The sequence below is a fragment of the Corvus moneduloides genome, chromosome Z, assembly GCF_009650955.1.
Source record: "Corvus moneduloides isolate bCorMon1 chromosome Z, bCorMon1.pri, whole genome shotgun sequence".
In the NCBI taxonomy this organism is placed as follows: Eukaryota; Metazoa; Chordata; class Aves; order Passeriformes; family Corvidae; genus Corvus; species Corvus moneduloides.
In genome coordinates, this window is record NC_045511.1 from 37,744,723 (window position 1) to 37,772,666 (window position 27,944).

At 39.2% G+C, this 27,944-nt stretch overlaps 1 protein-coding gene across 5 annotated transcripts in view; it reads left to right on the forward strand.

Annotated features, from left to right (window-relative positions):
* Positions 1-27,944, forward strand: part of PTCH1 (patched 1) — an 80,666-nt gene that overhangs the window by 44,960 nt on the left and 7,762 nt on the right. For 4 of the 5 annotated variants that reach the window (XM_032095664.1, XM_032095662.1, XM_032095663.1 and 1 more), the window contains 12 exons: positions 26-181; positions 800-898; positions 2,159-2,284; positions 9,225-9,343; positions 10,610-11,009; positions 11,484-11,793; positions 17,096-17,238; positions 19,184-19,367; positions 20,787-21,067; positions 22,587-22,724; positions 24,667-24,809; positions 27,763-27,862. In XM_032095664.1, coding sequence (XP_031951555.1) covers positions 26-181; positions 800-898; positions 2,159-2,284; positions 9,225-9,343; positions 10,610-11,009; positions 11,484-11,793; positions 17,096-17,238; positions 19,184-19,367; positions 20,787-21,067; positions 22,587-22,724; positions 24,667-24,809; positions 27,763-27,862 — 2,199 coding nt within the window. Of the gene's footprint in view, positions 1-25; positions 182-799; positions 899-2,158; positions 2,285-9,224; positions 9,344-10,609; positions 11,010-11,483; positions 11,794-17,095; positions 17,239-19,183; positions 19,368-20,786; positions 21,068-22,586; positions 22,725-24,666; positions 24,810-27,571; positions 27,589-27,762; positions 27,863-27,944 lie in introns of all 5 variants that reach the window. The other variant, XR_004237408.1, reaches the window with a different exon arrangement.

A 27,944-nucleotide genomic window follows, 5' to 3' on the forward strand; every position in this document is an offset into this window, starting at 1 on the left:
TTCCCCACTCTGCTCCTCTCCTTAGCTTGCCTATGCCTGTTTAACGATGCTGCGGTGGGACTGTGCCAAGTCTCAGGGTGCTGTGGGGCTGGCAGGAGTCTTGTTGGTTGCACTCTCGGTGGCTGCAGGATTGGGCCTGTGCTCATTGATTGGAATTTCCTTTAATGCTGCCACAACTCAGGTATTTAGAAAACACAAGTCTGCTGTAAATCACAAGTACTCTGTTAATGAATGAACACAAGTGAATCTTTGAGAAGTAAAGTGCTGAAAAAATATTTTGGCTCTAGATTTTTACTTGTGCTGTTTTCCTATTTCATAGCTTATGCTGTGATAAATTAAATGGTCATGATGCCAAGTGATATTGAAGGGAAAAGCTGGTATTATGTAGTATGTATAATTCTGTGTTGTTTGGTTTTTCTGCGTCCCAATATGAGTGGAGGCATGCAGTTTTACCTATGGAGCTGCAGATTTATTTTTACATCTGAGTATACAAGGATGTTCAAATTCTGAAAATACTTTGAATGTACCTTGAATTATTATCAGATATTCTTCGTCTATCCAAAATTTGAATTACTTATGGTGAGAATTCATACCTGTAAATGGTATACTTTAAGTTCTTCAGCTATATTCCAGAATAAAAGTTAATACCTGTATTGCATCCTTTTCATTTTCATTTTACCCCTGGATTTGTGTAGAGTGTAATGTAAAAGTTGCTTTAATTAGCCATTTAATGGCTAGCTGCATGGCAGATCATAAAACAACCTGTTTGGGTTTTGCTTTGTTTTGTTTCTTTCCCAAGGTTTTGCCTTTTCTTGCTCTGGGAGTTGGTGTAGACGATGTTTTCCTTCTGGCACATGCATTTAGTGAAACAGGACAGAATAAGAGAATTCCATTTGAGGTAATGACAAAATGGAGATTTGGGGGGAAATAAAACAAAAAGTTTCATATAGGAACAGATAATCATATCCAGAATTAATCAGTAGAGGTTTTCCTAGGGTCTAGAAATTCTTATTTCTGTCAAAGTAGGAAATTATAGCAATACATGTGGTCCTAGAAGGTTTTGGAATGTTCACATTCTTGTTTTTTGTTGTTTTGGTTTTTTTTTGTAGTGTCTTAGGTTTATTTTGTCTTGAAATTTTAATGTATAAAGTGTTACATAAAGACTAATTTCCATAATCCAAATTCTGCCCAAAATTTCAGTGAAAGTTAATGCAAATTTAGGAACAAACTCAAATAGGAATCTTGACAATTAAATGATAGAATGATTTTAATAAAAGAACACACAAGAGATAAGGGGGAAAGAGAGGGAAGACAGTTACCTTTACTTATTTGTTGTGGCCCTAAAATGGAGTTATTTTCTATATTTTTCTCTCATTTTTATTTTCTGAAGCTTATAATTGACCATGACAAAACATAACATATAACTGATAGGAAGTCTAAGGCGTCATCGCTTGTATGATCCTTTACTTTTATTAGTCTTTTTAGTCTCAGTCCAATGTTTCATATCCAAAGTTCATCCCATTTAAAACTAATGTATATTTGCTGATTTTGTTTTGCACAAGCAGTCTTCCATGTGCTCTCTCCAGCTGGCTCTGCATGCAGGCAATACAGCCTCACTCTACTATAATCTCTGCCTTCTTCACAGTAGCCCTTTGGGTTAGGAAAGGGTCATGTGTTTATCTTGATTTCTTGCTGGGTTTTGTGTGTGGTCCCTAGACTTGGTGGTGTTCTTTTTGTTTGTTTTGTTACATATTTTTTCAAGATGTGTAGCTATGTTGTGCCTCTATGCTGTTAATACATGCTTATTTTGTCTGAAAAACGAGAACACCAACTGATTCCGCTGGTAAAAATTACATCTTTCTCAACTGCAGATGTATTTGCTATGTTGTCAGTACCCATTTAGTTTTGTGTTTTGAAGCTAGAATCAACTCTAATGATGTTTTCTACCCTCAAAAAACTTGAGTGCTTCATCTGTATTCCTACTGAACAGTAAACTTAGTATATAGTTTTCTCACATATTCTCAAATGAAAATATATATTTAGAATTTAATGGTAATAATTTTTCACTGCAACTGTGTTATATCTGTAGGATGATCCTTTCATTTGCAGGACATCACTTTATTCACTTGACTTTTAAGATACATCATTTGTTTTGCAGGACAGAACAGGTGAATGTTTGAAGCGAACAGGAGCAAGTGTAGCCCTTACATCTATCAGCAATGTTACTGCTTTCTTTATGGCTGCCTTAATTCCTATTCCAGCTTTAAGAGCATTTTCACTCCAAGTAAGTTTATATCCTATTTTGTTAGCTCTTATGCACTGGTGAAGTCTGACGATGATACTTGTTAGTGATAGCATTGAAGCCTGGTCTTGGTGCTGCTGCAGTTCACTGAACCAGTACATCACTGCTGTTTACCACAACTGCTGTCTGCCCTTGATTCTCCTGCTCCCTTTTCTCATGCACAGAGTCTCTCACATCCTATCAGCAGGTGAAAGAATACAGATGGGTTGAGAGCAAAACCCAAGCTACATGTAACTGAGCAGAAACAAGCTTCCAGAAAGATTCACATTGTGAAGTCGAGAGCAGTAGTCTGCAGTGTAGTGTGTACTGTAATGTTCCTCGGCCGCAATTTAATCCTTTCATTTATGTTTGTCCAATTTGCTGCTCTTAAAAACTACAAATGTAATGACAGCAGTATGTATGCATTTGTAATATTAATAATTACTGTAGCACTTTTTACTGCTTTACTCCCAGTAATTTTAGCAAACTTGGAGAAAATTTCAAGAATTTCGTGTTCCGGATGCTTAGAGAGAAAATGTGAATTTTATGTGCTAAACCATGCATTCCTTGCTCTCTCTTTGTCGTCTTGAATTTTTTGTGATAATATACCTTCAGAAATATGAAATATTTATGATATTGGAGAAGGATTTCTTCTAAAAGTGCAGACTGAAGAAAGCTTTGGGAGTTTCTCCCCTGACACAAGCAATTTATTGCACTATAGAGCACTGTACTATTTCAATAATTATTTTTCTTCTTTTTCCCCTACTCCCTGAGCAGGGACATTTTCAACTAGACTTCTCTGGGCAACTTGTTCTCAGTGTTTTCCTACCCAAATTTTAAAGAAGCCTTCTTTCTTATAGCTAATCTAAACCTACCCTCTTTCAGTTTAAAGCCATTCCCCCCATTTGGTCACTACATGCCCTTGTGAAAAGCCCCTCTCCAGCCTCCTTGTAGCCCCCTTTAGGTACTGGGAAGCTGCTGTAAGGTTCCCCCAGAAATTTATCTTCTCCAGGCTGAGGAATCCAATTCTCTCAGCCTTTTATCACAGGAGAGGTGCTCAATCCCTCTAATTACCTTCGTAACCCTCCTCTGGACTCAGTCCAACGGGTTGCTGTGCTGGGACCCCAGAGCTGGATGCAGTGTTCCAGGTGGGGTCTCACCAGAGCAGAGCAGAGGGACAGAATCCCCTCCCTCCCCTGCTGCCCACGCTGCTTTGGATGCAGCCCAGGACACGTTTGGCTCTCTGGGCTGTGAGTGCCCATGGCTGGGTCATGTCCAGCCTCTCACCCACCAGCACCCCCAAGGCCTTCTCCCCAGGGCTGCTCTCCATCTGCTCGGCCCCCAGCCTGTGCTGATACCAGGATATCAGGTACAAGTGCAGGTGCAGGACTCAGGTGCAGGACCATGCACTTGGCTTTGGTGAACCTCATGAGGTTCCCATGGTAAAGACTAAGCTAAATGTGTGAAATACTTTTGGTAGTATATCACTTCTTCCACTGGAAGAAGTTATTTACGTTTCCTGAGTCTGTGGACCAATTTCAAACATTTAACATGTACCTTCAGCAGCTAACAGGATACTGGAGGTCATCAGACTCTGTAGTACCTGTGCTTTACAAAAGTTATGTCAGCCTAAATGCATTTTATAAAGAAGTATTCAACACTGGTGGGCCATTTTGTTGCAATCACACTGCTGAGGTGTTGAGTGTGAACCACCAATATTAATTCTCTCTTATCTGATCAGATTTTGCTCTTTTTTTTTCTTGTTTTCACTCTTCAACTTCAGAATGTGACAGGTTGTCTTTGGAACATATATTGGAGACAACAGCTGTAATTGATACTGTAATCAGTTAACTTACATATGCCTTTCCTAAAGTAATTTATTTTTGCCTACTGCCATGCTACAGAATGAGTCACTGAAAGTTTAAAAACAAAGTCTGCATAGCAAAATGACAAACAAAAAGTTTCCAGTGAGATTTCTACGTATTATTGTATGAACATGTTGATACTATTCAGAATAAAAACATCCAAGTCTTTAATAAGGCAGTGATTGATATGGAATTTATGTGTAGGAACCCACATGAGAGTCCAGAAATTAGTGTTTGAATTGCTCAAACTTTTCTCACTTGGTAATTTGTCTTTGCTAGAACGTAGTAGCCCCTTATATGTATATAAGAGGTGAAATGTGCAAAAAAGGAGCAGTGGGAGGCCTATAATGGGTATTCTTTGATGTCAGAGCAACATACATACACTTATAAGTTAGCAACCACTAAAACAAACATCTATTAGTTGCTTTGTCCAGCTTCACCAGGTAAAATCAAAGTCAGGTGATACTTTAATCACAGTACTTGGAATCAGAGAACCATGTAGTTTTGGTGGGTGGTCTGTATTTATGTATGGATTTCTTTATTTACAGTCTCCTTCCTCTCTCTCCCTCTTATTCAGACTTGTTTAAACAAGAAATCCTTGCCATCTTTGATGTTTTCCTAGCAAAACTTAAAAAGCAGTGAAATACTGCATTAACTTTTCACAGATACAGATAGATCTTCTAATCTAGATAGTGAGTTTTTAATAGAGGGGCTTAAAAACGAAGGATTGCTCTTGACCTTGTTTTGCTCTTCATTGACTTAAGGTATTACAAGGTAATTGTCAACTTCTCTGTAATTTTGAGTCCCAGTATTGGTAAAATAGCTTGGCTGCTGGGGGAGAATAAACAGTTTCCTGCATCTGCAAGCCAAACTTCTAGTTAGAAGCTCATGTTTTGCACATCAGTGCCTTCTCCTATCTCAGCTTCTGTCATATTCTACCAGCTAAAGCAGTTCATTGATACCTCTGAGTTGTTAATTTACTTTATGGAACTCAAGCACTGCAAGCCTGATGCTGTCTCTTAGGAGTTTGCTAGGGTTAGCTCTTTCCAAAATTTAAAAAGTCGAATTTAGGTCTATTGAAAGTGAGATCTTTGAGGTTATTTACATGCACAAGTAGGAACTGTTTTAGCTCTTTCAATTTTCTAAATTTTTCTTTTATCTGTTGATCTTATTAGCCCCTTGTTTAAACAGTTTTAGGGCTTTGAGATTGCTGAATATGACCCAAATACTCAGTCGTAAGAATCATCTCTAAGAGTACTCAGGACTTTGAAGGAGTAGGTCCTGAATTTTCAGATGCATTTCGTTTCTTAAAATGGTGGTGAAGGAAGAGGTTATCAGAGAAATCCACTGGAAGTTTTGAAGCTTACAGTAGCAGTGTCTTAAACATAGCCCTTTGTTTTGAATATAAATGAAGGAAGGCAAGGCTGAGTGTAACTACCTTTGGGCTGCATTATTTCCTAAGACAGACTATTCAGAGACCATCACACAGTAAATTCTGCCCAGGAAAGATAAGGTAAAAAAAATTATCAAACTCTTCTTTCTTACATCAGAAACTTCCTTCCGTAACAGCAGAGTGGTGTGGATCCACTAATGAGCAGAGCACTTTTCCCAATAAGTGTTAGAAGTAACTTTTTCCCTCACCATAAGAATGACAAGTTTTTTTCCTAAATGTAGAAGTCCATTACCAGGTGGCAGTGGTGGGTTTCTGGAGAGAAAGAATGTATGTTTTTAAGCTCATTCCATTATCTTACTCTGCTGAAATGGTTTGTCCCCCACCTTTATTTACATAATTTACCTTTCCCTGCCCCTGACATGAGAATTTAACAAGCAAAATTAAAGCCTACAGAAAAAGTGGGCGGGGGACGAGGATCCGAGCCTGTACCATGTCAGGAGGGAGCTGCAGATAGAGAGCAGTAAGGGTGGAAGTTTTCTTGACAGACCTCCTCATCTGTTCATCACCTCTGGCTATACAGCACACCGGGTCTCCTTGGGTGGGCTGCCAGGAATGGCACACAGCAGCACATACTTCAGCGGGGCCCCAGCACATACCTACCAGCCTGGCTCCCCACTCCCTTGCTGCCTCCAGCACAGACTGCCATTCTTCTGTCTCCGTTAACAGTTGCAGCAGCAATAATATTTTTAGGCTGTGCATTATGAAAAGATGCAAAAACCGTAGCCTGTTTCTCAGGAAGTGACCAACATAATTTTTTCTGTTTAATGGAATTTTTTTACAGCTCTCTGATCTCATTTCACTGAATGCCTTCATTTCACACCCTTGAGTAGGTCCCATTTTATTCCTTCTGGACTAATCTTACCTTTGTTGATTTCCCAAGGAAAAGGTCTAAGGCCCTTTTCTCTCCCTTTTGACCAATGGTCTCTGATAGTGTGAGAGAAGATGCCCTGTTGCCAGAAATCCTAAGCATGCTTTCAGCCTAGGTGCTGCCTGTACTCTGGAAGCTTTGCTGCCACAGTTCATTGTTGCTTTTAGAGATTATGGCTGTTGTCACGATCTCAGTTCTCATACTTCCTCATTCTTCAATTCTTTGTGTATGAATGGCACTGGGAAGAAAGCAGTGGCAGATGCATTGGGTCAGGGACTGAATCACTCCTCAGCAATTCTTCCTTCCCTCCCCTTATCAAGTCACAGGGTGGGTTTTTTTGATGGGAAAACAAATTAGAATTCATACAAGAACTTACTTAGTTGTGAAAACTGAGAACTGTTAATCATTGTAATGCCGGAGAGATGGGCGAGAGAGAGTGTGCAATATATAAGAAGTGCAATATTAAGCCCTAGGAATCTATTTAAATTCAAATCAGAACAGAGATTGCTTTGAAATATTTTACTTGCAGAGTGGTTAGTACATCAACACTGGGATGGCACAGTGGAAAATCTAGTTGTTCAAAACCAGATTTCATGTAAGTAGGCAGACTTATTGTGTGTTGTTGGATTAGTTTTGATGCTTCCTAAAAAAAAATCAGATGTCAGTATAACTAACTTCAATGGCATTACTACCACACAGTTAAGTATTAGTTTTCAGGTTTAGTATTCTTGGAGATTCAAGGATGTTGGGGTCTAGAGAGGGAACTGATATGGCGTGAAGTATTTGCAGTTTATGGAGCAGAAACAGAGGACTTCTGTTAGTTTTTCAGCCGTGCTGAGAGGAGTAAGAATTATTGAGTCAGACCTCAGCTGTTTTTTCCAAATCTCAGTAAATCTTAGCTGATCCTTGATACAAGATCTTGGTTAGGCACAACTAATTATTCATGTTATATGGGTGATTCAACCTTTTTTTGGTTTAGCACCAGTAAAGAAAGCAGTTGTAAGAACGAGGTCCAAAACACCTTTCTTTCAACAGCAGCCATTTGTTTTTCTGACAGATTGAATTAATTCTAGAGAGGATCAAAAGCAGATCACTTAATTTTAAAGTCTTGGCTATGACCTTGCATACCTTTCTGTGTGAATATTTATAAATCATTAAATAGTTATTGGATCTTTTCTCACAAAGATGGTTAAATACTAATTTGGCTTCAAGTACCAGGTAGGTTCTGTTTTAGTAACCATGTCTACAGACAACCAGCAGTCCTAAAATCTTACTTCAAGCAGGCTAGAGACCAGAAAAGAGAAACAGCAATAAAACCCACTTTTGTATGCAGTATATTTATGATTGAAATGACTGGAAAATATTCACATAACTAGTTGGTTCTGTCATTTTCAGAATAGTAAAAACAGTATCTAAGCTTTTTATTATACTCTGACAGTTTCAAAACTGTAGAAAACATTCAGTGTGTTATTACTTTGATTTTGGATTTTGGATATCACATCATGGATTTTGGATATCACATCACTTGTACTGCCAGATATCTCAAGATCAAAAGAAGCCATACATTTCTTTTGAAAAAAAAGAGATCACATTTATATTGGGTCATTTTTGTAGCCCAACTTTTGTTCTTCTTTAAGACTGTTTCAACCAAGCAGTCATTATTTCAGAAGTTACAGGTGGAGGCACATGATAGTTTATATATGGACTACCTTAACATGAAACTGAGCTATTGTTGAGATGGCTACTGCTTTCCTAATGGGTAAAACATAAGGCTTTCATGGGTTGGTTTTTTTCCAGCAGTTGGTGGCTGAACCATTTTTTTCCCTGTGTTTCTCCTACTCTTACAACTGTCTTCCAGTTCTCAGTGCCCAGCTTTCCCTTTGTGATGGCTAGTGCTCCTAACAATTCTGCATTACAAATAAATGCTATCAATAATAATGATAGATGCTGCACCACATATGTTTATGGAAATTCTCTGGGAATCTCTGTGTGGGAAAGGGTTTGGAGTATGGTTTGAAAGGGGGTGGGCGGGAAGGTTGTTTTTTTCATTATGTGATACTTGCATTACAAATTAAATCAAGTATTCTTGTTCCAATTTAAGACTCATTTTGGTAGACTGGCTCGTAAATCAAGCTCTGTTAAACACAGGCATATTAATACATATATTTGCTATGTGGTGTTGGTTTAATTTTCATTCTCCTTTAAAAATAATCCCTGAAAAATTCACAATGCTGATCTTTCTTGGCCAAACTTTTAAGTATTTATTTTACTAAACAGATTTGTTTCTTTAAAATTTACTGAATCTTCATTTCCGATTTAATAACATGCTTTAATATTATTGTGATGCTTAAATTGCTTCAGATCCCATAAATGTAAGAACTTCAGTTCTAGTTTCAGGTTTGCTTCCATTTTATTTTGCCTTGACACTCTAAATATGTCAGAATTTTATGTAAAAATACGATTACTGAGTAAACAGACTCTGTTTTTCTACTTTAAAAATAATCACGACATATCCAGGCACAGATGTATTAGAATAATACAAGGTTTAGTGTTAAAATAAATCATTTCACTGCAAGAGACTTACCATAATGAAATGGGAATGTAAATATCTCTCAGTTTGCTCAGGCAAAAGCTTGAAAGCATCAGATGGGTTGCAGTGGTAAACGGGGATGAGAATTGAAAGGGATTTTTGTGCTTTGTAAAGCTGATGCCCTACTTGAAATTTAGCAACATCACTTATCCTGTGATTGTCTCTAGGCAGCAGTTGTGGTGGTGTTCAATTTTGCTATGGTTCTGCTGATTTTCCCTGCTATCCTGAGCATGGACCTTTATCGTCGGGAAGACAGGAGACTGGACATATTTTGCTGTTTTACAAGGTGAGAGTGAGCAGTAGGTTGATGTGTGAGCTGTGTCCTTTCTGTGGTCACCAATCAGTGCTTCCATTCCTTGTCAGGAGTGGGAGCTGTTCATTAAACTGGGGTCAGCATGTTATTGTTACAATTTCATTGCTAGTGACTGGCTTACATTTGCTACTTTGTTTTTACCTGTCTGAAGGGAAAAGCTAAAATATATGTCTCACTCTCCCTCTCTTCCCCCACATCCCCTTTCCCCCACACTTTTCCCATCATTCCTACATATGTTCATTTTGACTGTTGGAAAACAACTTCCTGAAAGCAGATGAAACATCCACAATTTAAGTACATCTTGAAGTATTTTTAGAATGTTATGCGGTACTGCAAGGTGTCCAGTGCCAGTACTGGCTAATCTTGGAAAGCTGTACATAACTCAGGATACTTAGAAGCCTGACTTACAGTAAATCATTATGTGTTAATTTTTACGCTTTTATGCCTTTAAACCGAAACAAATAAGCTGTAAAATTACTTCCCCTTGGGTGAGTTTTTCATAGAATTATAAGGAATGATCAGTACCATTACAGGATAATGCTTGATGAAGTGTCTGTTGTGGCTGCAGTGGTAATCTATTAGGGTTTTGCATAGACTAAAGGGAATACTTAATTACTTCTGTGATTTTTTTTTCTCTTCATATTGCCCACCCTTCCTAGGAATGAATCCTTTCATTAATACTTTAATGTTTTCTTGACTTATAAAATATTCTGTCAGTGTATGGCAAGTGGTTTCAACCTGCCTCCCAAAAGTCTGAGATGTTACCCAGAAGGCCCAAATATTATTTAACAGTTACTTCAGTTGTTCTAAACAGAAGAACTAAGTATGTCATGTGTTTGCCTCTTCATCTAAGTATCTTAATTCTTAGCGTACATACAGAGATGCAAACTGACAGATTTACTGTGCATTCAGACTCTGCACAACTACCTGATGAGCATGTGTAATTAATGGGGTGATGTGTGTACATGTCAATGTCTTCAGACAGATGCTGTTTCCTTCTTCCTGGAGGACAAGAAATATTCTCAAGAAATATTCTCAGGGCCCTACACTATGAACCGTGTCTGAGAAATGTTTCTTAAAGGCACAGAATGAAATTAACATCTAAGCGTTACATGTAATTAGCGTAAACCGTCTAATAGAAGTAGAAGCAATCTCAGATTAAAGCATGTTACCCTATCTAGCCTGATTAAAATAAGGATCTGTCCAAATGCGATCAGATGTTTTTCTCTTCTCTTACAGTCCATGTGTCACTAGAGTGATTCAGGTTGAGCCTCAAGCGTATGTGGAAAACGAGAGTACTTGCTACAGTCCTCCACCCCCATACAGCAGCCACAGTTTTGCACATGAAACTCAGATTACAATGCAATCCACAGTGCAGCTGCGCACAGAATATGATCCTCACACGCAGGTGTACTACACCACAGCAGAGCCTCGCTCAGAAATATCTGTGCAGCCAGTGACAGTGACACAAGACAACCTGAGCTGCCAGAGCCCAGAAAGCACAAGCTCGACGAGGGATTTACTTTCCCAATTCTCAGACTCCAGTATACACTGCCTTGAGCAACCCTGTACGAAGTGGACACTCTCATCTTTTGCAGAAAAGCATTATGCTCCGTTCCTCCTAAAACCAAGAGCCAAGGTAATCAGGGAACTGTTTACCTGTTTTTCAAAATTAGACTTCTGCCTTGCCCAGTAAGAAAATTATCCCGGCAGTGGTATTAAATATAAGGCATAAATACAACTCTTGTGGAATAACAGTTTTTAATAATTTCACAGCTGATTTCTTATTTTGAAAGTTTTATCTTACAAGTGCTGTAGATACATACTTCAAATGTATGTTACAAGTGAGGGTTCTGGTGACTTTTAGTAATATAAAGTAACTTTTAAACTTTATTACGATATAAATTTCTCATCCCTGAAGCAGAGCCCCTTCAAGGAAGAACAAGTGAGCTTAATCTTGTAGTATGTACATGGTTGAAAAAAAGCAAGAAAAATAAAAAGCTTGAAAGTACTGATGGATGTTAATTTTGAATTTGTCTTTGTAGTATGACGTTATGAATGGTTAGTTCCTTTAAAAACCTAAAATCAAATATGTTTCTGTTTTCTATTGCAGATTGTGGTTATTTTTCTTTTTCTGGGTTTACTTGGGCTCAGCCTCTATGGAACTACCCGGGTGAGAGATGGACTAGATCTCACAGACATTGTACCACGGGAAACACGGGAATATGACTTCATTGCTGCACAGTTCAAATACTTTTCATTCTACAACATGTATATTGTGACACAGAAAGCAGACTATCCAAATGTCCAGCACTTACTTTATGAACTTCACAGAAGTTTCAGCAATGTGACATATGTTTTGTTGGAAGAGGACAGGCAGCTCCCCAAAATGTGGTTGCACTACTTTCGAGACTGGCTGCAAGGTAAGAGAGCATTACACAAACTTTTCTTAATTTGGGAGAAAGAACAGTTGTTCACCCTGGTGTTGCTGCCTTGTTCAAATACAGTCATGCAGTTAAAGACTGTGAGCAGTGGGGAGAATGCCTATGTGCTGCTTCAAACCCACGTGTGGACTCACTGTCACTTAAATTCTTTGTGTTTAAGTTTACTCCCCAGTAAGACAGTTTTGAAGCTTTAAGTGATTATATCCATGCCATTCATGTCTAAGCAGCTGATGAGGCTTTATGCATTATGGCCAAATATGGCTCCCTGTCTTGGTTAAATAAATATTTGCTGAGTGTTTTCAGAGCAGTAAATGAAAAATCCCAGTCGGTGATGTATTCTGACACAGACTTAACTTTCAGGTCTTGAGTGGTCTTGCTGGGACTGCTGGCATGAAGAAAATTCAGTGTGGCTTATGTGTTTTATTGGATTGGGAACTTATTGCATATTCTAGGTTTCCAATCAACTACCCTCACCCTTTCTGTGGTGCTGCTTTTCTGTGCTGAGGTGTAACAGGGTGGGGAAAGATGAAGAGAAGGCATGGCCTTTCAGGTATTATGATGATAATTACATTGAAGTCAAGTAATTAAAGATATTGAAGATACTATAATTGCACGCGTTGAGACAAATAACTGGTTAATATTTAAAATAAGGAGTACTGTTACATCTTAGCAAATATAACAGCAAACATACCTTGCCCAGGATTACTTTGGTCCTACCTGTGTCTTTCTATTGGGAAAATTTCTAGGAAGCTTTTGCCAAAAGAAAAATAAATGGTGCTGACCTAGTGAGACTGTAAATTTTAAACTTAATTGTGTACAGATGCTCACTGCAGCCAATGATTCTCAGAGATCATGTAGGTAAATTTTATTCCTTCTGAAAATATGTTGAACAATATTAGGAAAGCAGATGCATGTAAGTGACAAATCTACACAAAATGAGCAAGTTTCCCATGTGTTTAATGCATTGCTAAATAATGCAAAGCAGTATTTAGCTATTAGCTTTGTGGGTTTTTAATGGTTTTTAAATACATTGGATCCATTCATTGCAGTCTACTCACTAGAAGTTTTATTTAAAATATTTTGCTCACATAAGCACATTGAACTGTAAGTGAAGGCATTACTGGCAGGAAGAAAATTCAGCATAGCTTAGATGTTTGCTGGATTGGAACCTTACTATACTTTCTAGACTTCTAAGCAATCGTCTTTCTACATGCTTTTCTAAATTTTCTTAAACCTCTTCTGTTTACTTTGTTTCTTTTGTGGTTATTTTTTGCTGCTGTTCCAAAACAGTAGGAAGAAATGTGTCTGGTGTCCCCCCTTCCGCTTTTTCCCCCTCCCCCATGAGGGAGATGGAAATCTGAGATTGTGTTCAGGAAGCTTTATTAGTGCTCAACTTCAGCACGGTCTGCCAATGATAAAGTCAGGAGGAGGTGCCCTTGGATCTGCTCCCTTGCAGGCTACTCAAAGTGAACTGCTGGAGGCTAGCCCACTTGGTGTTACTCCCAGGAGTACTTGCATTCCCAGTGCCCCTCTGTCAGGCGCATCACATACCTTCTCAAACCTCTTCCACTTGGGGTGCCTTCCTGTGCTCTCTGTAATCCTTTGTGTTCCTCTTGTGCTAAGGACTGTTGGTGTGGCCAAGGGCCTGCATGTCTCCTTCTCATGCTGTATGTCTGTGCTCGTGTGTGTTCTTTCCAGACATGCTCTTCTCATAGGGGTGTTCCTTTTTTGTACTTAGCTCATTCAGCATATAGTTACTTTTCCCCTCCAGTCCATGCCTGCCTATCCTTATTTGTCCTCAGCTTTTCTTCCACTAGAGGAGCTGTGTGTATTCCTGGTACCCAGGGTATACTGACAGGCTGCATGGAGCCTGTTACAGTAGATGTTATGTTAAAATGTTACAGTAGAATGGTCAGGGAGACTCCAGGAAGCAGAAGTGACTTGCTGTGGTCCATGTGACATGTGTGATGGAAGGCACATTGATTGGCCTCTTGATCACACACAGCTTTAGAATTAATCATTATGATTATTAATTAGTATTTAGGTCTGTATATTTACCTCTTCTCCCCACCTTTCCTGAGAGGATCACAGTTACTACAGCCCTGTAAAGTTGCAGGGCTGTCTTCAGAGAGTGTGATACTGCATTCAAAGGGCTGTAAAGGAGGATATTGAGATGTATCAATAGAAAGAAGTTATGTTTTCAAGTGGTACAGGGCATTGATGTTACGGGGGGAGCTAGACTGTTGTACTAAAAGCTGCCACACTTGTCCTAGTTGGGGAATTATTTAAAGGTCCAGACTAATAGGCAGAATAACACCTGAATGTTACCAACTGTGGCTGGTGCCAAAGGAGTCAAGGGAAGGGAAGATGAAGATAGAATTTACAAACAAGGTACAGGCTTAGGCTGGATTCAGGGAGAATCCTCTGTGAGGTGAAACAGTTCTACTGGCATAGTTTTATGTGCTGGAAGGACTGGATAATTGAAGTAGGAACAGCTTTGAACTGCATGGCTAATTCCTGCCGACTTGACTGTGAATCCAGTGCCAGAGGTTAATGGCTCAAGGTGGCCTTCTGACACATACACATTTGTCCAGTAGGACGGATGCGACAACATGTGAACAAAACCATTTTTTATCAAGAAGGCATCTTTGGCTTAGCTGTATGCTCTTCCACATCTAATAGCAGTGGAGTGTGTCTTCTGCCTCACGCACTTCTCTTTCCAGAGATCCCTTGTACTTCGCTTTCTAGTATCATACTATGTTACCATATTTTCTCTTACTGAAAATGCAACAGAAGAAAAGTTAACACTAATCACTCACTTCAGCTGTAAATGTTTTTGTTAGTGACCGAATGTAAATGAGGTAGCTTGGATTCCTTGATACTTCTAATTAGGCTTGTTTTTTTAAAGAGAAATCTTATCTGGTGTTTCATGGTGGCAGCTGCTCACATGAGTCAGTAGGAATTCCTTCCTCACCCCCACTGCCACATTCTGCATAATTTTGGATGTTGTCACTTTCTTATGAAGCACTAAGCAAAAGTGACTGCTGATGTGAAAAAATCCCATCTATAAGATTTTTTAAATTCTCTTAATTTCTATATTTTTTTCTGCAAAAAGATGTCAGCAAGATACTTTCATCTTTCTGCCCAGAAACGTATCATTAATCCAATTTATAACAGATTAAATGTCTTTTAAAATAATTTTTATGAACATGTTTGCTTTGAAAGCAGCAAACTCTACTACCAATTTCAAAGTGTAATGGCAAATTTTAATTATTGAAAGTTTGAAATTCTTCAGAAATTAAGTACAACTGACAGTGGTTTCTTGATATTCTTCCTGAAACGTTTCAGTTTCAGCAAAGTGAGTAATAAAATGATCCAGAATGGAAAGTGGTTAAGCTGGCTGAAGAATAAAGATGTGAAAGGGAGCAGGGTTTGAAGTATGACCAAACTTGTGAAAACGGGGGAGCAGGGGGAGATGTAAGAGAGCTGATTTCAGCTACTGTAGTAATGTTTAAAAGTACGTACCCTTTTTTGCAGCCTCAGACTGGTAATGTCATATGCCAATGGATTTATTTGTTATTGTGTCTGTGGAGCCCTGTGACAGGGGTGGGATGTTTACTTGAAAGCTCTGACGTGCTGTCTATCACAGCAGATTGTGTGCTCCTCCTGCAGAAAGGGGACACTTTTACTGGAAGTTGCACTATTCTTAGGTCATCTCCTTTTCCATGTGCTTTTCTGACAGCCTCCTCTTAAACTTCCCAAAGTCATTGTGTTTCTTGTCACTGATATGATAGCCCAAGTACTCTCACCTGGCCACTTCGTGAGAAACTGACATTGAGCTGGACTTAGCACAGAAGGGATGGATTGGTATTTTTGCATACTCTAACCAGTGTTTCCCATCTCTGTGATGCCAGCAAACAGTGCTTTTTTTTAAAGGGAACCTCAAAGTCCTTTGGTGATGCCAGAAAACCTGATGGCAAATCGTCCTCCTCCTGAGCTAGTGCTAGAGGACTGAATGCAGAGATCTAGGAGGCTTCTTTCATCATTTGGTTCTCAGCCTGTTAGCTTCACATGATTTGACATGGTTTAGCAAGACAACATGGGAGGCAGTTTTCTAAGGAAGAGGGGACAGGTTGGTAAATGGGAAAGGGTACTGGAGGTAGTGTCAGCCAGGTGCATTTTCTCTTCCAGTGCCCTTATCTCAGTAGAGCTGTAGCTAACCTACCCAGCCTGCAGCAATAGTTTTCATTACAGTTCCTCAGGCCATCTGTGAGGTGGTTTGATGATTTCCTCCACCGCCACTCCCCTGGCCGTTTTCTTCCCTTCCCTGGACATGTGGTTTGTCACCTGCTTGCACAGAGCCTCCTTGTACTGGGCTGTGGCTTCCTGTACTAAATCTGATCCAAATTTCTGCTGTGAGGTATTCCCTCCCCCTTGAAGGGTGGCGAGGAGGAAAATAACAGTTGAGAGTGAATAGGTGTTGGCTGTGATCTTTACATGTGCTGGCAGCAGATCCCATGACTTGTATTAGCTGCACAAGTTGAACAGATGGAACAAATTGACAAAATCGTGTTCACTCACGCTGTGCTTGAGGAGCAGCTGAGTTGCTGTTTGAAGTTGAAGGTTTGAGTGTGTTTTTCTCCCCCCTTGTAGTGGAATTTCTGGTTATAGAGTAGAAGCTATTGCCCCAGTGCTCTGCAGTAGTCCAAAACAGTAATGAGAGCGGTGTGTGTCCTCCTCTGTGGCTCAGTGTGCTCCGCCAGGGTTTTGGTGAGGCAGAGGCGAGCAAGCAGAATGTTTCCCTTCTAGGCAACAGACTAAATGCCTCCTCTGGTTGTAAGGTGGTGAAGCTGGATGAGGGCTGAGCTCAGCCCTTTTCTGTTTTAGACAAGATTAACTCTTTCCCATACACTTCTCTAAGTGGAACGCTTAGAGAAGATCTTCAATTTCCCTTGAGGGGAAGCCATTTATGCCAGTGCACAATGCATCTGCACCTTGCTAGCTCAACTTTGCTCCTCTGCACAACCTGGGAAGACTCCTGGGGCTTCTCTCTTGCATTTCTTTGGTTCCCCTGTCTTTCTTTGGGCGAAATACGGGACATGCAACTGGTACTTCCTATACACTGAAGGAGCCCCAAATTTAGGAGGCACCAGGTTGATAATTTTCATCCTCATTTAGCTATGAAAAAGCATAATTATTCTTTCTGCTTCTCCAATTTGTATGTAAGAGTGATTATTCACCTGCTTGTTCTGTCTTCCCCTTGCCTCCCTTAACTTTCCAGGCCTTCAGGATGCATTTGACAGTGACTGGGAGACTGGGAAGATCACTTACAACAGTTATAAAAATGGTTCTGATGATGCTGTTTTGGCTTACAAACTCTTGGTACAAACAGGCAACCCTGCAAAGCCCGTTGACATCAGCCAGGTAGTGTATCAGAGTCCATGCTGGTTTACACAAAAATACACAAGTCATCAGGAGTGGGGGGAGGTGCAAAGGCTACAAAAGTCATAGTTTCTTTTTTCCAACTCAAGGAGCTGAATGTCTGAATTACGTGTTTCTTGTGTGGCCTCGCTGACTTAGCTGAAGTCACTTGTTAGCTGCAGTATGGCTTACGTTGCAAAGTGTTCAAATCAACATGGGGAATGCTAGTCCTTGATTGGTACTGGTTGGTGTGCATTTTGTGCTCCCGTGCCAGACACGCTCAGTTTCCATGGAAATTGTTGTGAAAAATGCTTTTCTGCATCCATAGGTACATGGAGTTCAGTCCGATGCCAGACATTTGCAATAATTTGGTTTGTTCCTACTGATTTGTGCAAAGCAGAACATTTAAAAGAAGTTATTAATGAATCATAGAGGAAGTAGACTGAAATGCTTACATGCAGAATCATATTCTTGTACCACCATCACTAAACACATCTAAACTGCTGTCGAACTACAAATGGCAGTTGTTAGAGGTGACTAAATAAAGTATGCCTGAGGTTACCACAGCATATGATTGCATTTGCTGTAGCCATTTCTAGGTGGAAATACATTGGGAATGACTCCTTACCCTAAGATTAGATTTCAAACCCTGAAGAAGAAATTCTGCAATAATGTACCTTCTCCTCTCTGAGAGTCATCATTGACTCACTGTGCTTTCAGCCAGAAAAACCGTGTTTCTAATGAGCTTCTTGGCAGTTCTGCTTATCGTCTTTCTTTTTTCTCTCTGGCATTAAAGGTGACAGATTTACAGAGCAAATCGTTCAAAGTTACTGTTGGTGTGTGAAACACACTGCTGTATAGCAACATGCAACATGCTGTCAGGTCTGAATGAAGCTTCAGCAATGAATTAGGCAAAGAAAGGGAGTTGAAGAGAAAACCTTCAGTGACATTTTGTTTAGGAGAGTGTACCAGGTACGCTGTGGAACAAATGCAATTGGACTGCAGCTGCTGATATAATTTCCTGTGCCTGGGAGGGAGAAAAGTGTGGTGCACCCACAGGGGTTGAGCGCTGTACTGTGCAGTTCCAGAGACAGCTTGAAGACATACAGTTGTTGCATATCCTGTGGACTAATTGAATCCAGATCCTTGGAATCCAATTTTTTTTTTTTTAACTGCTGTCACTGTTGTTTTTCATTTCATTAAAAAGACCTGGAACTGGAGCTGAGCCAGAATTTTAAATAAACAAAACAAAAAACCCCAGTAATATTTTTCACCCATGGAGTCCTCTGTCAGAGCTCTAGCTGTGCAGGATTTGGCTAACAGAACCCTGGAAGTGTACCACTGCTGTTTACCCCACAGATGCATTTGCCCACAGTGACCCAAATAACACAGGGCTCTCATCTGCTTTTTTGACGCTGGACATTTTCTGAATACATAGGTCATAGGAGGCAAGTGTTAGCAAAATTTATACAGATGTTGTTTTATTTTTATAGCTCTCCTCCATTTACTGGGTGGCATTTCCTTCAGTGTTAACAACAGAGGTTAACTGCACACAGACATGTACAGGGACTCTTGCCAGGTTTTCTTTCCGTGTCTTTAAATATGTTGCTCCAACTTGGTTGTTTTTTCATTCTTGGCTGCAGTCTTTCAGAATTTGTATTTAATTGGTTCAGTCTCTTCTGGAACCATCTGCTGATTTAGTGGTTATTGTAAATATTATATGAGTACTAATTTAAAAATAACCACTGTCAGTGCATTTTCTTAGATGTTGGTTTTGTGTCAAACAATAGTTTTCTGCTAAGTCCCTTCAAGTGAAGATTCATATTCTCTTGCTTTTACCCTCCTATATTTGTGTTGCATCTCCAGGCCATTTGTTGAAAGCATTATGGCAAGAGCCCTGAAAGCAAAACTCATTCTGAAAGGCTTCTAATTTTTTTCCATTTTGCAGTTGACTAAGCAGCGTCTGGTGGATGCCGATGGAATCATTAACCCAAATGCTTTCTACATCTACCTGACAGCCTGGGTTAGCAACGACCCTGTGGCCTACGCTGCCTCGCAAGCTAACATCCGCCCGCACCGCCCGGAGTGGGTCCATGACAAAGCAGACTACATGCCAGAAACAAGGCTGAGAAGTAAGTAGCATTTCATCTTAATGTCCTACAGTTTACACGAGTGCCCCCACTCCTTCCTTCCAGCACCAGTAACTCTACTTGGCTGATGCTACACAGGGCTCAGAAGCATAAGCAGGAGAATACATTGTGTTATGCTGTAGCCATAGGAGATCCAAGCACCACTGCAATTGTGACACCACTGCAGGGTTTTATCATGTTGAAGAAAGAGTTATAGAACAGTTTAAAGCTCTAAAATTCTATAGTAAGCGTTTACCTTACTAGTGTTACTTGATAGTTCTGCCTGTGTGAGAAAATTGGGGATTTCACAAAATTCCTGCCCAAGTTATTCTGAAATTTCATTATTGAAACTCTGTCATGGTTGTCCTCAATTCTTAATACCTAAGAAATTTTTACCAAGGTAACTCATAACACCAAGCTACTGCACTGATACGATACAAGAGCTACTTAACTAGGGGAGAAGTCCCACTTCAGGCCATTCACTGTTTTCCTGGCACCAATACCACTGGGCATTGCTTTGCTTCAGCTTGCAATTTATTGGGAGGATTGCTAGTTGGACACCAGCAGCGAACGGGAGAGAGTGTATAGGGGACAACTGGTGCAGTTGGAAATATGGTTGGATAGCCATGCTTCAGTGTATCTGAGCCCTAGAGCTTTGTTGCAGTCAGCCAAGTTTTGTCTTAATGAAAATTTATAGTTGAGATTATAATAGGGCAAATCATGTTAAGCAAGTCAACTGAATGAAGCTGCAGGGTCTGGAACACACAATGGCAGTAACCAAAAGCTTGTTGCAGAAGCCTTTTTTTTTCCTCTAGTGATAGAGCAGACCTTGCATTAGATTAAAAAAGTAGTATGGAGAGTGTTGGTTTGTCAAATAATTAAAGGATAAAAGTTATGTATTTCCTCAGTAAGCCATTACTTTTATATTATGGGGGTTTTTTTCTCCACTAATTTCCATCAGTAACAGAATATGGATTTCTGAATATGAATTTCCAAATATTTGATGGAAATCTTAAAAAAGCAACCAACCTTACCAAGCCTAATTTTTCTCCAGTTTTGTGTCAGTTGACCCCAGTTAATCTCAGGGAAATGAGCTTTGATTTTGAAGAAACTGCACTGCATAAAAGAGGAGCATTTGGATAAAATTTTGAAATTATGTGATTGTCTATTTTTTGCTGCAGTTAGGGATTTTTGACCAAGTATTCAGTAAAAAGTACCGCATGATAAAATAATCTCACGTACTGTTCCCAGTTTCTATTTACTGGAGAGTTTTTAAACTACCACTCATACCAAACAAGTAAAACTTAAATTCACCACCCTTTATGCATTTTGCTGTGGAGAATAAAATGTTTTGCTAACCCTGGTCTCTGTGTATTATCTTATTCCCAAACACGCATTTTAACACTGCTATCATTTTCCTAGTTCCAGCAGCTGAGCCCATAGAATATGCTCAGTTTCCTTTCTACCTCAATGGATTGCGTGAAACTTCTGACTTTGTGGAGGCTATCGAGAAAGTGAGAGCTATCTGTAATAACTACACCAGCCTGGGGATCTCCAGCTACCCAAATGGTTACCCATTTCTGTTCTGGGAGCAGTACATTGGACTTCGTCACTGGCTCCTCTTATCCATTAGCGTGGTTTTAGCTTGCACGTTTCTGGTGTGTGCCCTCTTCCTCCTAAACCCCTGGACAGCTGGGATCATTGTAAGTTTATTATAAGGGTCTTTGTTGAAGTCAAATTCCTTTCAGCATAGCTCTTGCTGTAGTCGGGAAGGTTTTGTTTATGTCTGGGCCTCTGGTGGAGTATGTATATTGCATCATTCATTATATATTTATTCAACTTGAGGGGATAGGGTTCATGCTAAAGGTACAAACCTTAATAACCTTAATCTTCTGGCCACCTTTTTTGCAGGTTTAAAGGTTTCTTAGAAAGGTACATAAACTTTTACCCTTGCTCAAATGCATGCTAACATAAGAAATAAAGACACAGAAGAAAATTAAGAGCTTTATTAAAGTAATTTCTAATTCTATATACCTTCTCCTCTTTTGTCACATATAGTTATTTTTCAAGGCAGTTGCTTATGACTAGCTTGCCCATAAATTTTCATAGCAATTTCTGAATGCAATCTGTCTGGAAAAAACTGAAATGCTTATGTTGTACGGTATGCACTGTGGAAAGACTGTAACTGAGCTGTCGAGGAGAAAGAGCATAAAATTGTAAAATGCAGAGAATACTCCTCCATGGTTTCTGCAAGGCACCATAAGCCTCTCAGTAAACATTCAAGTTAAATTGAATGATGATGGTCCTATGTTTAAATTCCATAAACTATCGTATGGTTTATAAAACGCCAGAAGTAGAAAAGCATAAAACAGTTACTAGTTTTTGTAATGTACATTTATATGACAGGTATGTTAAAAGGTAAATGTTTAGTCTAGAATATTTTTCATAGCACTTAATCAAGCAATTTATGTTATTATGCTTGATTCATTAGCTTATAAAATCATTTATTGTAGTGCACACTTTTTTTCCTTTGGAAAAGGCGTTTATTTTCAGAGTCCGCCATTGCTTTTATAAGTGTGCCTTTTTTTTTTTTCCTGCTTGGCTTTAGCTACTTTTAAAGTTGATTCCCCAGATTTCCTCCCCTCCCTTTTCCTCAGTTTTTTTTTTACAAGGTAGATGAAAGAAAAAGAAAAGCTTCCTCTTATATTTAACTGTTCACTTTGTCCATGTCAATCCCCCCAAATATCTTAAAAGCTCAGAGTCCCTCTGTAACCTGAGACTCATCAGCTGATTATGGCATTCACTTTCTTCTGGGCTTTAGACATCCTCGCTTGTATTTGCAGTTCTACAAAAGAGAGTTCAAATACAGATAGTTGAAAGATGCTTTTTCTGGAAGGATTGTCTGAAAGGCAGGTGAAAAAGAAAAATGTACCTGTTGGGAGTATCCATGATAAGGAGGAATAAATGGTTTTTCAGCTCACTGATGGATTGTAACCAGTACAAAGCTGGTGCTTCTGTTAACTGGTTCCCAGGATGTAATTTAGACTGGCTATTCAGCATTCGTTGCCATTGAGAAAAATGAAACAAGTAAAAGCAGCTTGTCCTTGTGAATATAGGATGGCTTTGAGGAATATGTCTTACGGAACCATGTTATTTTGAAATATCTTTCTCTTCATTGTCTGGAGTATAAGAAGTTACTAACAGATGTTTGAAATCATCTAGGTGGTGGTGCTGGCTCTGATGACTGTGGAGCTGTTTGGCATGATGGGTCTAATTGGAATAAAACTGAGTGCAGTGCCTGTGGTTATCCTGATTGCTTCTGTTGGCATTGGTGTGGAATTCACCGTTCATGTTGCTTTGGTACGTAAAAATTAAGAAACATTTAAAAAACATTTTAAAATAAAATGGTGACTATGTTCAGATCACAAATCCTTACCATCTCTTACCAGTGACGTGATTCTCAGGAGGAAAATGGTCACAGTTTTGTTTAACTTTCTGTTTGTCTCAATGGAACAGAGTGGATCCTGATGAGTTCCTAACTATTGAGTCAGTCTCCCAGCAGACAAGAGAGGACACATTAGCTCTGATACCTGTTTGTCTGATTGATGCAAGTATGTAGAGAAAACAGAGATCTTAAATCACCTTGCTTCAGTCCAGACTCTCATGATCCTTGTCTGAAGCCTCATTGTTGTTGCTTCAGTATTACACAGCTTTTTGTTCCTTCTTGCATGTAGATTCTCTACCTTGCAAAAGAGAATTCTTCAGAGGAGATTTTCAAAATCAGATATTGTGTCATTTGGTACTTCTGGACTTTTCAAATGGGAACATGTTTGAATTAGCATTCCATTTGTAAAATCTGCACCTTCTTTTCAGAAGCCATTGGCTAATAATAGTGGGCACAAACATGCAGTCTGGAGGAAAACATTTTTCTACTGTTTTTCTAGTGGTTTAGATGATGTACAGAGTTAGGGTATATAAAATATCCCTAAATGAAAAGAACCATTTTGAGAAAAACCACAGTGGAAGTAGGGTAAGGTTAAAGTGGAGCAATTGGGGTCCTTCAAGTGATGACATCTTTTTTTCCCCTGCTGCTACAGATAGTTAGATTTTTGGAAGTAATTGAGTTTGCTAGGACATGGAATAGTTTGGGAAGTGTTAGAAACTAATGGTGTAGAAGAGGAAGAAAAATGACAGCTTCTTAGTATTGAAGATTTAAAACAGGAAAACTGGAATAGAAAGGGACAAAACAGTTGTTTCTAGATGAGAAGAAACTAATTTAATTTACAGAACTTTACGGGTCACCTGTGCTTGAAGGTAATCTGCCAAGCAAACTGAAAATAGTGGTTTTCTCAATTTGACACTGGAGATAAAAACTTTGGAATACATAAACAGTCAAATCAGTGTTGTATATACAAAAAAGGCAGTGCTGGAACTTTTAATACCGAAATTAATTGAGTTTAAGAGTGATTCACAATCCATTTGTGGGTCAGTTCTCTGCTATTGCTTGCGAATTGTGACCTTTGTTTTTTTTTTAGTTCTGGAGAAGAGAGACTTAAATTCCAGTACTGTGAGGAAGATAGCTGCTTCAGCACATATCTTAATAGCCAGTAGGGAATTAACCAAAGAGAGCCCTTACTAATCACAGGAAAAAGATCAGCCAGGTTCTTGTTTTCTTAAACCATTGAGTCATACACAGAGTAGACAAATTCGTAACACACATCACCATTTGAGTGTTCTTGATACAGCTTGTTCATAAGGAGCTGAAGGGATGAAGGCAGTTCATTAGTCATATTGTTGCTCAGGCACTACCATGTTCAGCACTATTCCTAAGATAATTTTGTATGTACAGAACTAGCTTTGAAGTACTAAAAGTTTAAAAACCTTTTGGTTTTGAGTGAAAGTGTTAAAAAAAGTCTTAGAAGCCATGGACCCACAAGAATAAGAGGAGTAGCCCTGCAATTTTCACACCTGAAGTACTTTCACCAAGACATGAATTCTTTTCAGGTGGAAATAAGGAAAGCTGGAGACAAAAGGCTACTGTTGCAAGCAGGCATTGCTTCCAGTATTATCATGGTCTGACTCTGTCATCAGTGCTTGCTCTGGTTGTGTGACCTCAGCAACTTCTATGTGGTATGACTGCAGGATCAGGTCTTCTCTCAAGGGTCAGCCAGCTACAGAAATAAAACTTTGATAAACTGTCGTTTGGAGTAATTAACTGATGGAAAACTGTGTGTACGAGGAGAGAGGCTGTTTGGAAGGTTGTATGCATCAGTCTAAGGAAATGGACTTTTTTGTTTTACAGGCGTTTTTAACTGCCATGGGAGACAGGAACCATAGGGCTGTCCTTGCACTGGAACACATGTTTGCGCCGGTGCTGGATGGGGCTGTGTCTACTCTGCTTGGCGTGTTAATGCTTGCAGGATCAGAGTTTGATTTTATTGTCAGGTAAAGTATTTGTGTGTGTTGACTTTCTTTCAAAAATAAAAAAATGTGCTTTTGATTTTTAGTCATTTCAGTGAATCTGTCATTTTGTTGCTATGCATGGTGTGTCAAGTATGCTTACATCATGGTCCTGCTTTCCCTCTGTTTTATTAACTCCTTGTTACTTGCTAGACATGGTAGGGTTTCCATTGCTGACATTAAAATCTGTTCCAGGAAAATCTGACACTTAGCATGAAGGAACACAAAAATGTCGCTCTTTAGAAAGTTTGCTAATTCTGGGTTTGAATTAGTTTAAAGCATCTTGTATTGTCTAGTATTAGCTGCATCTGACCTTTAGCCTTGAGGTCCTCCAGACTTCTTGTATGCACAAGAATTTGTATGCAAAGGACACGCGAACTTACAAACACTCAACTGTGCTGCAAGTGACTCTCTCAGGGCCTTCTTTTTCTATCCTTATGCGGGGTTTATATAATGAGGAAAAGGGGGGGGGCAGGTGGTGGAAAGAAAGCCCTGTTTGGGAGCTGGGGAACCATAAATATGAACACAGAACTTCATACTAAAATTTTGTACAGCAAAGCCTAAAGGCCCTTCTGTTTAGAACTACAAGCAGGCTGTTTCTTGTGAATATAATTAAGAATGTGAGTTTGTCAAGTATAGAGGAAAGCAAGTTTTTTCTTCAGGGGAATTTGAGAAGTGCAATGAAACAGATCCTATTCTATTCCAAACAACCTGTGGAGCTCTGCAGAATGGCTAATCTTAGAAGTAACACAGGCTCTTTGTGGTAAACTACAGCACACACACACAAAAATAATCCAAGCCCTAAAAATGGAACGGAGGTAGAACTGGGCCAAATAAAAGTGCTCTGAAAGATGGCTTAACTACTTAGGTAGACATAAGCTGGATAGATGACTAGACTTAACTGACATCCATTTGACAACAAGAACAACGAATTGTCAGGGGCAGGAGCTGAGAGAATGACTGCTAAATCTCATCAGGCTTTTTGTTTATATATGAAAGAGATTTGAAGAAAGCAGGCAGTTTGCAGTTAGATCTCATGAAACCTACATGAGTATTATTACTATGCAGGTACTCCATGTCCTGAAATAGAATTTTTTTCCCCCCGAATCACTATTTTTTACTTTATTGTATTGGTATTGAAGAAATATAATTACTCTTTCAGGACCTGGTTTTGTAAGGGTTGGAACATTTTGACATACAGGTTACTGATAGATTTAACCTAAATTTACAGGGCTACATTTTTGTTGTACTGCTTTCCTACTTAACAGATGAGATTTTGGCACACATTTTTGTGTCATAGCAAATGGAAGATCGTAGCAGCCCTTCACACAAAATTTGGATTGGATGTGCTCTCAGTTTATAAAATGAGCCTTTCAACTTTTCAAATTCTGTTATTTTACTTTTTTTGGCCATCAGTTTCTCATTTTATAGCACAATCTCACTTTAGTTTGCTGTATTTAAAAAACATAATAAAATAAACTATGGGGAGCCTGAGCATTGTTATAGTGGGCGAAGAAGATCCCAAACTTCCGGAAAGCGACAGATTAGTCCAGCAATGTGGAAGATTAAGTAAATTAACAGACATTGTATACACCAACTGGTCAAAGCTATAATCCTCCTGTTTATTCTAACGTTAGATGGATGAGATGCAAATGTTTTTAATGCCTGTTGTTGATCTGTGTCCCAGTTTAAAGTTCTGGTGGTTTATGTTAGTAGAGTAGATTGGCTTGCTGATTTTTGCTAATGCAGATCAGAAATTCCCAAGTGTTTACAATAGCAGGATATTTATAGTTTTACAGGAGTCTGATATATTTGATCAGATGTGGAAACAGGGAGGCAGTAAAGTTTGTTGCCAGCTAGACAATGTAATCAGCAGACCCATTAGTAGCAAACTTGCCCTCTGTTCTTCTCCTTTGCCTTCTCCTCCAGGAATTTACCAAGACTCAGTCCTTGAAATCACTAGTTACAACGCAGCCTTAAGTTTAGTCTGAGCCCCAGCTGTGCCGAATACCAACTAGCAAGACTTTCCTTTTACTGACAGGTTTACCTTGGTATTCATGAAGGATCCCAGACCTTAGCCCTCAGTGGTGGGAAAGGACAACTACTTGTGCACTTTTCTCTTCTTCCATAGTATTTCAGCCTTTATGTTTGAATTGGCTGACGCAAAACAAGAGTATTCAGAGATGCTAAATTGTTCAACAAAAGATTAGCCTGCAATGCAGCTCTGCCATTGTGGAGCACTCTTACTCAGTACAATGCTGAAGCTTACTATAGAATGGGCATTTTCTTTGCAGAAAGTGGGTTCCTGTGTTGTAAAAGCATTGCAATTCAAGCTATTTGGTAAAACTGGAACTCACAGAATTCTAGGCGTTAAGTTTGATTAATGAATGGCAAGGAAAACCCTTACCTGATATACTGTAGATTTAATTAGACATTCTGCTGTAACTTGCGGAAGCATTTCACAGTGGATTAGCTGCTGGGAGAAGAGGGCTTCTTTTCCTTCTACACTAAATTGTTTAAATTCTACACCCTTCACTTCATTTGTTTGCTTCTGCTGGGTTTTCACTAATGGGGGCCCCTTTTCATTGTATTTGTGCTTTCAATCCATTCAGCCATTCCCTGCACATTCCATATTTTTGTGTTTGTGTAACACATTCATAAATAGCATTACATGCTTCCAGATTCTGGGAAATTAACAAATGTAATTTTTTTCTTTCCTTTCTCAACTAACACTTTGTGGAATATAGCTTCTCTAATTCAAAAGGTAAAAACCCCTATATCTTATACAGAAAGTGATACAATTGTTTTCTTTGATATTAGTAATATGTTAGAGTCAATTTAGTATCGCTATTATTTTAACATATGCAGGAGTAATTTGTAATCCCCTGTTTCTAACAGTGGCTATTCTCTGCCCCAAACCCTTTAAACTGTACTTCAGGTATTTCTTTGCTGTTTTGGCAATCCTAACCATTCTGGGAGTTCTCAATGGATTGGTGCTGCTTCCTGTTCTTCTCTCATTCTTTGGACCATACCCTGAGGTCAGTAAAATTAATGGTGAACAGAAAAAACAATACTGTGTCTGCACTGCTGTCCCCCTCAGTCACCCACCATTTTTAGAAA